The sequence below is a fragment of the Galleria mellonella genome, unplaced genomic scaffold (assembly GCF_026898425.1).
Source record: "Galleria mellonella isolate WM207_F2 unplaced genomic scaffold, CSIRO_AGI_GalMel_v1 utg172, whole genome shotgun sequence".
NCBI lineage: Eukaryota > Metazoa > Arthropoda > Insecta > Lepidoptera > Pyralidae > Galleria > Galleria mellonella.
The window spans coordinates 3,338,015-3,350,167 of NW_026442015.1; the positions used below are offsets into that span (position 1 = coordinate 3,338,015).

The 12,153-nt window shown below is 29.6% G+C and overlaps 1 protein-coding gene across 1 annotated transcript; it reads left to right on the plus strand.

Moving 5' to 3' along the window:
- The first annotated feature begins 149 nt into the window (after positions 1-149).
- Positions 150-10,651, plus strand: LOC113514365 (uncharacterized). The gene is made up of 6 exons (XM_026898437.3): positions 150-650; positions 1,237-1,318; positions 1,731-1,873; positions 2,919-3,034; positions 3,665-3,736; positions 4,485-10,651. Exons 1-5 carry the CDS (start codon positions 527-529, stop codon positions 3,716-3,718), a joined length of 519 nt encoding a protein of 172 aa, XP_026754238.1. The 5' UTR covers positions 150-526; the 3' UTR covers positions 3,719-3,736; positions 4,485-10,651.
- The last annotated feature ends 1,502 nt before the right edge of the window (positions 10,652-12,153 follow it).

Here is a 12,153-nt window from a genome sequence, read left to right on the forward strand (position 1 = left end):
ACTATATAGCTAGCTAAATATAGAAATATTGTTAATCTATGTCGATAGCCAAAGAGTAGACACTTGTTCATAAATTATTTACGATGAACGTGAAAATTAAAATGTCATTTAACTATGAAACAGGTCAGTCAACAATCAATCATTGTCATTCTTTTAGAATGAATTTTGTTCGACCTTCGCGCATATTCAGCGTATTTTTCTTGCTACAAAATGCAAATTAATAAAATAACAAATATTGTACTTAACATTAATATTCAGTAATCTCATAAACATTAATATATTCAACTTTATATTTTACAATTTTAATTTTCACAATTTCTCATCGTACGTCATTCTGTGTAAACATTTTTTTGCATTTTTCCAACGTTTTTTTGTGATAAATAATTATACCCAGTTGTGTAATGTGTTTTTGTTTCACCATTGCGAACGTAATTAATATACCTAACACTGACTGAATACAGATTACTTAATCTGATTTCCAAAGGTTAACTACTAATATTTGACCTCCAATATTTGTGTTACTAAAATGAATGTAAACAGTATTTTGAATCCACGTGTGGTGTTTGGAGCCGCTATTGTGGGCATTGTCGGCGCCGCCGGTGTGTTAATATATGAGCAATTGTATGCTGAAAAGAGGAGATCTATGTTAGGTTAGTTTTAACATTTTTAATTTTTTTTTGTAACAATACTATAATAACCCATCAACGTTCTACTTCTAGGCATAAGTAGCTTCCCATATATAAATAACTAGTGTAACTATGGCGTACAGATGATTTATGGTGATTAATTGAAGTTTTCTTTTGCATTAGTATATATTGGAACAGATTGCTTGTGTTTTAATTATGATGCTGATTTAAAGCTTTACAAAAAATCCTAACATGCTGAACAAAAATTCTTTAACAATCTTTTCAGGACTCAACTCTCCAATATTTACTTTATGCTCAAGTTCTCAATACATTTTGTAATTTTTAAAATATCCCAGCTGAGAAACTATTTCTGCAACTTAGAAATTTTGAAAAATTAGATATCTATGTATAAAAAACCTATGTACAAAATATTTGGTGTTACTAAAGGTAACCGAGGTAATAAATTATTATTCTAAGTATAGATTTTATAGGGTGCAACCATTCTTTATACTTGAAGGGAAAGGATTGTAAATGTATCTACCGGTAATACTCTTAAGTAAATTGATAAACATTCAATTTTATTAATAAATGATAATATTAATATTTACAGTGAATGAAGTAGCAAGACTGGACAAACAAGTCTCAACTATGAGAACAGAATTAGAAGCACTTAGAGAGTTACAAAAAGAAAGGTAAATATTGGGAGTTAATAAAAAAAACATGTTTCATAGATAATCCTTTAGTTTTAGCAATGTATGGCTGAAAGAAGAATTATGAATGTAACATGGAGTGTGTGTTTTTATTTCATCTTTCATTATTTGAATGCCCTAACTTAACTACAGTAGCTGTCTCATTCTATCTCAAGAATAATGAAAGTAATAGATAGTTTTGGCTATGGTATTGGCAGGGTGGTGGTCATTGACCTAAATTTTAGGAAATTGTGTTACCCATCTTATTTGTTACAACTAAAATATTTTTCACACACAATTTTCTCTATGGTTGCATAATAAAGGATATCGCGATGCTAGTCACATAAGTGTCATGACATTGTTGTAAAACAAATCAAAATAAATGCTATTTAATTTTATATTTTATGTTCCTTAGCCAGCTTCGCCGGTTGAAACAAAAGAAGAATGTTCATAGAAGAGAGAGGAAAGCGAAAACACCAAGTGGGGATGCCACAGATGGGCATGAGCCAAGTTATGCCTCGGACTCTGAATATTTTACAGACTACCAGTCTGTCTTGGGTATGTGTTAAGTATTCCTATAAATCTATTTAACTATCTGTACCACCTCTGTGGATATGTAGCAAATGAGTCTATTTATAGTGTTATTATCGCTAGTGAGTCCATAAGGTAGAATGAGATTACCACACCTGGTGTCACACTCATTTGCACGCTGATTAAGACCATTCTATCAATGGATTCGTCTAAGAAGCCTTATTTTCACACCAAAGCGTCACTGCAAGCCAACAGTCATTATTTATATTGTTAATATTGTTACACTACACCTGAATATAAAGTTTTAGGCTTACATGTTAAAATCTTGAGAAATAAAGCTCAAGTTCAAGTACATATATACATGGGACAATATACAAGTACAAGACTAGATAGAAGTTCTATACATGGGAGATATTTAAGCAAAATTAACATTGATCTTATTAAGATCAACCAGGGTCTTAGGGGGGAAGGGATTGTTAGCAATGACGTTTGACAGCCCCATTGCTAGCAATATGCCCTATCAGGTCAACCTCCACATGGTTCACCCTGGAAACCATCGTGAACAATTCTCATTGAATTCGTCACAATGGGCTAACTGACCTATTTCATCCTCACCTATCATCCTTCACTGGTACCCCGCTGGTGTATACTAATAGCGCGGGTGGCGTTACTATTTCATTATCACCTATAAAAAAACCAGGGTCTTAATAAAATCAGTAGAACCCAAAGCAATATTTTTTAGAAAATTTGTCTATCTGTCTGTATGTTTGTTCTGGTATCACGCAAAAACTACTGCATCAAATTAGATGTGAATTACACAGTTGCGTTCCGGAAGGTCTAACTGCAAAAGTTGTGTAGGTTTTATCATGATATGCCATCTAAAAGTGATCTTTTTCATTAGTTTTCCTACTTCTAAAACCTATGTGTACGAAATAGCAGACAAAGAGATAGTTTTACATATTTATTTACCTATTTATATATATGAATGTATTTATTTATTCATACATATGTATACTCGTAATTGAACACAGCCTTATGCCTATGATAATATGATATCTATTTGTACGCTCAGGTACTGATGGCGAAATGGACAGCGAAGAGTTTTACGACGTGCATACAGACGATGATGATGACACCCTAAGGGAGTCGTTACGAAATGGTACCGTATCTCCGGACCAACTAGACGAGGTGGGTCAGATGAATGGCTTTCGTCATACCTTGCATGTATTCAGGGCCGGCCTTAGTCTACCTAGTGCTCCTAGACTAGTTTTTAATAGTGTACATGGAATTATGTGTCTATGAATAAATGAAGAATTAATATGGGACTGATACGGAAATAAGTCCTGTCAATTGTAAATAAATTATCATAATAATCATTAATTATAATAATAATAACATAATAAATTATCATATCATAAGTGGTTTAGAAAATATTAACATAAAGTTTAAATTATAAACCATGCAATGGTGTGATTTTAAAGTATAATTTAAAAAAAATGTAAAATGTAAATGGCTTATATATATTATTTAACAAAAATTGTTTTCATTTTTTTTCTATACATCTTTATATTTATTATATTTATAAACCGATTAAAAATAAGGATATTCTCAATTTGATTATCTTTTTTATCTGAAAGGATATACTTACAGATGGGCTACATAGGAATTTTATCAAAATCGGTTTAATAGTTTAGTTTATAAATCAAAATAACTGGTTTGGAATGGTCCATTCCATTCCAAACCAGTTATTTTGATATCATTTGAGCTGGTATTTTTTGTAAAATACAATTTAATTATAATTCTATTATTATGTTGCAGGATGGTCCAAACACAATCCCAAAGTCGCCATTGAAGTCTAACACGGCTGTATAGTGAGCACAAAATATTAAGGTTCGTTTATTTATAACTCTATTTTATTATCTTTACTTATCCTTAATGGCTTAACCAATCATTATGAAATTTAGTATACACATACTATGAGCGATGGAGAAGTCTAGTCGCGGGTAAAAGCTAAATATAATTGTGTAATTATAAGTGTCATACATAATAATATCTATGCCTGGCTAGAGATAAATCTGTTTTTTTTATACCACTGAGGTGGCAAACAAGCATACGGCCCGCCTTATGGTAAGCAGCCTATGATAACCTGCAATACGCGCGCTTTGCTAACCCTGAAGAATTGTCTTTATCCCTTTTTTGAAGAATCCCATGCTATAGTCTCTTGAAAAAAGAGCTCATTCCATAACATGAGTGTTTGTGGGAGAAAACATAACATCCTGTTTAATGGCGATAAATCTTTCTATGAGGTTTCCAATAATTTGTTGAAAGAAATTAATGTATAGTTTTTAGTATCAATCTTTTTAATTTACGACAACAAAGTAACAGATTTATAATTTACTTTTTAATTACTATAGTTTAAAAATATGCTATCTGCCTGCTAAGCGTGACAACTACTGGCAAACTGCGCAATAGGGAGAGGCTTATGTTCAGCAGTGGACGGTTAAGGGCTGAAATGCTAATGATTTTGCAAACTATACTTGTATATTGTAATTTTTTGACGATCTTCTTCCTCGTATACCCATATCAGCCGATAATTATTTTGCCCGTATATATTTCAATATTTTTTTCATCATTACAGATAAATCATTTTAAAAGTGAATTAGTCGGGAATAGAACTTGTGTACCACCGTAGCAGTATTTAGTGCTAGTAAAGTGAAATTCAAAGGTATGCACTGAATATGCATCAAACGGCAAAATTGTAGACCTGTACAATATTACAATTTTGCTTTTTATTGTATACTTTGGACAAAAATAATATGAATATAATAAATAACTGGAATTATGGATATTTTTGGGTGTTTTTGGGCAATGCAATTACGATTCTTATTAGTAATTTTTAATGAATAATGAAGGAATAAGTTATTTTTATTTGTGAAATATTTAGAGGCAACAATCAATAGAATCACTTGATAAACTTAGAACCATTTATTTTCTAAATATTAAATGTCTCTGTAGACTTTTTCAATAGGAATTAACGAAATGGCGACCAGGTTGTTTTTTTAATTATGACAATTTCTTTTAATTAGTAATAATTCGTAACATTCAATAATTAATTTTTAATTTATTCGATTTCATTATTGGGTCATTTATTCATTATTATTAATTTATTTACATTTTCATTAAGCCCCATTGAAACAGGCTATAATTTAATGCATTTTTCTGTTACATATTTATTTGAGGGTCCCGAGTGCTGCGTTGTGTACTCAAAATGTTGTCGAATAATTATTCAGTATAATATATATATTTTTTTTTATATTATATTAATAATTAAGAATAATTCTGGCACAAATGAATTCTGGTTTTAAATTATCAATTTTTATTTGTATAATAATGTAGATGATGTAATTTATTAATTTCATAATAATTTCACTATAAATTATTTTTTATATTTGACAATTAATTTAAATTTAATATTATGTTTATTTAAACGACAATTGGAAGAATGGAAATGAATTGAGAATATTAATTATGAGTGGTTTTACTTTAAATTAATTTTGATATTGTATTACAAAATATTCAGTCCATTTGTAATTAAGATCAAAACATAATAACATCTGTTTTTTTTTTGTATGATGTTTAGAATGGCAATAAGTTGACGGTTCATCTCATGGAAAGAAGTAACCGTCGCCTGTAGACATGAACGGCTCCACGGATATAAACATATTAAAAAATACGCTATAAACCTATGTATAATGTTTACAGATCACTTTAACATGAGGCCTTTCAAAACTGGAAGAATAGGCATTATTTGGGTTTGCATGTAACACAAAACTCATCGTCACTTAAGATGCGGTGAGATTACAGTCAAACATGCTCAAATTTAATATATATATATATAAAAAAATTGTGTCCATGGTGCCCCTTATGCGTTGCCATTTCATGTCGTTATGTATCATAATATAAGTAGTAACAAATTGAAATAAAATTTTGTTGTATATAAAAAAATTTAATTGATTGACATATGTAGTTATGTAGAATTTTGTACAAGGGTTCCATTATAATTCGTGTATTAAGATGAAATTTGCCACAGCTATTACGAAAATGAGAAATGTATTTGTGAGATTCGTGTCGTGGGAAACAAACAGAGTAAATCGAAATGATAATACAAACTTAACAAAACTTGTAGTCAATAAATAAATTTTACTTACTGGAAAGGTCAAATAAGTAAAGACTTAGTATAATACTTAATTATTTCCTAGACAACTTTACAACAAAATTAGGTTTATAATTATATTAATAAAATTGTGAAATTTCAGTTTCCATGTAAATTAATTAAAAATCGATTTTGTATTAAAACGTTATAAGGTATAAAATTGTAAGCCATGCGGCTTCTTTTATTTGACTGTCCGTTATATAATGAGTCATATAATCAGATTAATTGTCCAATAACAATATAGAATTTGGATCACAATATGTTATGGTTGTCATTTTTAATGCAGACTTGTATATTTATTTTTTTATTTAAGATTTTCTTTTAAGATATGTCTACCAAAAGGAGACCATAAACGTTTAAGCGGTTTGAGTAATGCCCATATATATTTCTGTTTATCTTGATACAGAAGGAGATGCTTCGAATTCCTTACCTAACAATTGCATAGTGTATAGCTGCAGATGCGTGACTCAACCCACTTGATCGTCTATGGAGTCCAAAGTTTAATAATTCATTATGTATCAAGTCTTCTAATTAATTGTCACAAATGACGCGGTCATTATATGATTCGTAAGGATCAACCAACTGTAGACATTGGGCATTTTTATAATTTACCGTAATATGGTATGGCTCTGGTATGACCTGCATGTTAACGATATCAAAATATTAAAGTGCCTTTATACATTTGCATATTGTATCGTGACGATATACATAAAAGTGTCGTAAACATAAAATGGTATTGTGACGATATAATCGTGTTGTGACGATAAAATTGTATCGTAACGATAATGTCATGTCGTGACGATAATATCGTATCGATCGTAACGTTAAAATTTTATTGTACTGTGTCGCGATGACATATAAAATTGCCCAATTGAAGATAAAATATAAATTTGTGACGTGTATGATCAACGACGACCTTATATACTGGTGAGCCAGTAAAGTTCGTCGTCTACAAATGTCAACCTAAGTCAACTACTGTATACCTAAGCATTGTATGTACCTGTCACATGTAAACGTTGTACCTTGCTTGCGTTAATTTTGGTTAACCTTTTAATCGCTCCTTTAGGATTTATCCAATAGAATAGGTTGCTTGTTGTACCATTTATTTATAGTAACAAAACAAAGAATATAATCAAATTTATTGAAAAATAAAATAAGTACAATAAATAAAAATATATTGTTCACAATTTGAGTTGAACACTAAGCGTTTGGTAATTGTTAAAAAGTCAAGCGGTGAAAAGGTTAACAAATTTAATAATTGGATTGCATATTATTATCGTAAATAACTAAGGTGTTCATTTGTTTCATAATAATTTTACGGTATAGTGGCACAAATTCTTTTCCTTCGCTCTAATATAGTCTCACTTAAAAAACTGAGGCATTATTTCGACTGAATATAATTCTAGTGTATATTTATAGGGAATGGGATTTTTTTAGTGGGAAAACCTTAGTTTGTAGTTATGTAACATGGATATTGAATTTGTATAATAATCTGGCCAAGATGTAGTGTTTATCACAATAAAACCCTGGAGTGAATATAGATTGATACATAATACAATGGGAACAATTCTGAGGTGCTATTTCTGTAAAGCTATCTCTTAATCTAAGATTTCAAGTTGATAGTTTCGCAAAATTATTGTTTTTTGAACCATTATAAATCTCATATTTTTTTTTATATTTTTTACTTAAATCTATTAGAAATTTAGTTCATATTGGTCCTTAGAATAAAGATTTCGCTGCGACATCAAATTTAAATTTTAGCGTCAGATTTAGAGAAATGGCGCCTCAGAATCAACTACATTATATATTTTTCTATCTTCACACTAAATACCTTATGTACAAGGTACAGATATTAGTATAGTTTTATGTTCTCTGTGACGCACATAACTAAGTGCCGGTGCCATTGTTCTTATGTCTTGCTTCATCCATAGACTCTAGATTTAACTTTACTATTAAAAAAATGCTCCAAATACAGATTAATTTGGCTCTATTAAAATTTTTAAAAAATAAAAGATCATTTAACAAAATAACTTCACTTTATTCATAAAACTAAAACTAGTTGTTTTGTCTTTTTCATTTGCACTAATTTCTCAATTTGAAAAACAGGAACAAAACATTATAATAGTTAAAATAAGTTTGTATGATGTTTTAGTTTTATGAATAAGGAGGCTCGAGTTGACACCTTGATTCTATATCGCATATTTATTCATGAAAATTTCATTTTATGCATTTAAAAAAATTTTTTTTTAACTTACAAATTCAATTTGAGTAAAGGTAGGCTGTACAATGATTTTTTTTTTATTATTCTTATGGTATAAGTATGTCACACTCGAATACGTTTCACCGAAGTGTTTATTATTTATACTTAATATGTTTATTATTTTATATAACGGTGCTTTTTATTATTGGGGGTTTAGTCTGTAGTTTAAATACCTAAAGTTTGAATACACCGAGGATTGAATCGAACTTCTTTCTGCATCTTCGTTCGATAGAGTTTACAAAAATGTAATGAGATAGATGAAAAAATACTTTTCTTTTTGTAATGTACATATATTAATAATTACCATAATATTTCAAATACATATTTAATTTTTATAATGAATATAATCTTAGATGAATTTGTACTCAATAGTAAAATATAAAGAATGTATAGAAATGCCTTACTCATAGAAATAATATAGTTATTATCTTCCAGTAGACATAATATGTAGTTGAAGTTTTTGCTAATTGAATTCCGTGTCCATATTGTGGTTATTAAAAAAAAAAGAAATAATACTCTAAAGCAAAGTGGTGGAATGTTTCAGAAAAAGCATTAATGTTAATAGTATAATAGTAAAATGGTTCTTTTTTTATTTAGAAACTTTTTAACGTTATGCTTTCGTTGATGCTACTTCAGTATGTTTTGATCCTAAGATGATGTGTTCGATAGAAGATATAGCTTTGGTCAGGGAGGTTATAAAATCAAATTAATTCCATTTATTTAACCTTGTAATGGTACATAGTAGTTTTATTGGCACAAACTATTATTATAGGTGAATATTATTGATATATATTTAACATAAATGCACTGATATGTATGTGTATTTTGTGTTGTCTATTTAAAATGGGAATTTGTTTTGAATATTAAGTTTTTATTTTCAGTATATGCTTCTGAGCATGATTTTGGCTGTAAAAAAAACGTCCATTTCGCATTTTGGTAAAATAAGTTTAAATTAGCTTGACAACATTCCTGTAAATTTTACTATTATGGCTAGGTTGGTAAGGTGGTGTTTCAACTATATTCATTTACATACACGTAGTATTAATAACTCGCCTGTATATTAAAACTATATGTATGTAAATTTTGTAGATATTTAAAAATAGACATTCGATTTATACCGGGAGATAATTAGCTTGCCTAGACGTGGCCATTAGAGAATATATGTTGCTATTAACAAAAAATAAAATTCAATTGTCTATAGAAGTTTTTTACTGCGAAGTGTAATTTAAATCAATTTATTAATAAATGACACAATCACATTTGCGTTAGTGAGCTGCCGAAGCAGGGTTCATTTGCTCAAACGAATAATAACTTGAATTTTGAGAATTGCCTAATTGCTCATTTTAATGAGAATACGCATCAAGGGTCAATTTAAATTGTTTCAGTATATTAAGTCCCTTATATGTAGATACATTATATTGCTGTACCTACTGTATTATATAAGTATATACTATACAAAATACAAGCATAGTAAAAGTTCAGGGCTGGGGTAATTTCAAGACTCAAAAACCGGTATAACGTGCATGCCGAAAATGCTCATTCTCTTTACCTCTCTGTATCTTTAAAATACACTAATTTTAGAGATACGTAAAGTTTTCCATTTATTATGAATTTATATTCAGAAATATATTTTTCTTGACCATAATAAATAAATTAAAAACAAATTCTAGACAAGTGACAAACGAATATCGGATACATTTTTATTATGTCACATGTGAAAAAACAAGATGTCAGTTATTTCGTTCCATCTCATCCATACGGTAGCGAAATCGTATCTGTCGATAAATTCGTTTGCAACTCATCTAGGATGGCTGAAATAATAAAAAGGAGACAAGTCTAATATATTGTAATAACTATCAAGCACCTATGGTGACCATCGATTGAATTTATACTCTGTGTAGATAGACTATTCAATGCTTGTATAATTGATAAACACTTGCCACCTGATGTTCTGGACAATATAACTCGATTATTGTTACTGCATTTGGGATTACGTCTTAAGTTACTAACATTATCGGATCCTCCCACCCGTATATTCTTGCCTCAGTCGCCTTACTAATGCTGACATGTCTTTTTTGGCATATTCATCTTATGAGAAAGCATAGATACAGCGTAAGTACCTATGGTGCCTTTTCTATGCAAAAAATAAATTATAAATTAGTGCAGGAGTAATAATAGAGTTATATGTAGATTTAGGAGTCTCATCGGCGCGAAATCATTGTTGGGATTTATTGAACTATAATTTTCAATTGTTCTTAATAGATGTAGGCATTATTATGGGTTATAATTGGTATTTATTTTGTTATGAAATAAAGAACTTTTATGAAAAAAATATATCTTTTATTTATACTTGCCACCTACCACTTATAATGGTGGACTCTCCATTTTAATTCCATATTTTTTTTTTTATAAATAAGCAAATTATGCTAATTGGGTAGTCAGACTTTCGACTCAGTCACTGTGGTAAACATAATGTTTAACTTACCTTCTAAAGCACTTGTTTAATCTTACCTATATTTTCATTATTCTTAATTGGTTGTAAAAGCTAACATTTTTTATATAGATATATATAATTTATTTTCATTACTGACAGCACACAAGTAACAACAGACAAATAGACATACACAAAAAAAGTAAAAGGATAAAAAAAAAACTAAAAAGAATAAAGGAAAATAATAAAAGAAGTAACAATTTTCCTTTCGTGCGTGTGCCACAACAACAAAAAGGTCACAACTCAATTTATTGCTTTGCCCTCAAAAGAGCAAAACACTGATTTTCAACAGAACTTTCTAAAGGTAATCGAGGAGATAAATAAAACAATGACGTGTTATGTATTTTTTACTAAATACATCAAATAGTTATCTTTTCATAATATAATATTTTTTTATATATATATATATATATAGTAATAAATTTTCTTAAAAAATAGTAATACTGAGAAATATTCTCAAGCTGATGCACATCAAACACGTAACGAAATATATAAGAAAACAATAAGGAAAACTAAAATTGGTGATAATATCTAAATCGTTTCATTCCAATTATTGCGGGTTCGAACCCCGGTGAATACAAATATTTTGTATTTATATATCTATTAAAAGTTTTGCACAGTTTGGGTTTAGATTGCACTGTGCGATCATTAAAAGCTATATATATAATCAATTAGTTTCACTTTTGGACTTAGATTTATATAGAACTTATTATTATTTCAAATAATCATTCACTTCTATAGTCACACTCAATATTTCCATTGACGAATGTTGACGTGCATCATTTGAGACTGTGTATATATATATAAATTGTGATTCGTATAAAATTATACAACATTGTATCAGATCTTTAAAAGTACAACAATAGCTTGATATAAAGTATGTTAGTTCCAACAAATAGATACCCCCGACCAAAGCGGCTTCATTGCCTTCCCACTAAAAATGGCACATCATAGAGAGCGAGAGATCATTATTTTCATTTGTTTGTACATAATAAAACTTCGGTAGGCCTTGCCTGCATGCATATATCTCTATTTAGTGAATAACAATAATTGTAATTTCCATTTGGCAATGAAATTTAAATAATTTTTACTAATGTAAACGATATTGGGGGGGGGGGGGGGGGGTATACAATACACTCTATCAAGTCGACCTCCACGTGATCCCCTGGAAATCATCAGGCTGAATTACAGGTGTATTCATCACGATGGGCTAATTGATCTGTCTGTTCATTTTCACCTATCATTCCTCACTGGTGCCCCACCAGCGTATAGTAACCCTACCGTTAACACAGATGGGGTTATCATTCCATTATTATCCATTAAAAATGCAAACAATACAATAA

Bases quoted from the DNA above. Each gene is read 5' to 3' on its own strand.
- LOC113514365 (XM_026898437.3), top strand. From the start codon at position 527: ATGAATGTAAACAGTATTTTGAATCCACGTGTGGTGTTTGGAGCCGCT. The intron at 651-1,236 runs GTTAGTTTTAAC...TAATATTTACAG, and splicing joins AAAGAGGAGATCTATGTTAG to TGAATGAAGTAGCAAGACTG. The intron at 1,319-1,730 runs GTAAATATTGGG...TATGTTCCTTAG, and splicing joins AGAGAGTTACAAAAAGAAAG to CCAGCTTCGCCGGTTGAAAC.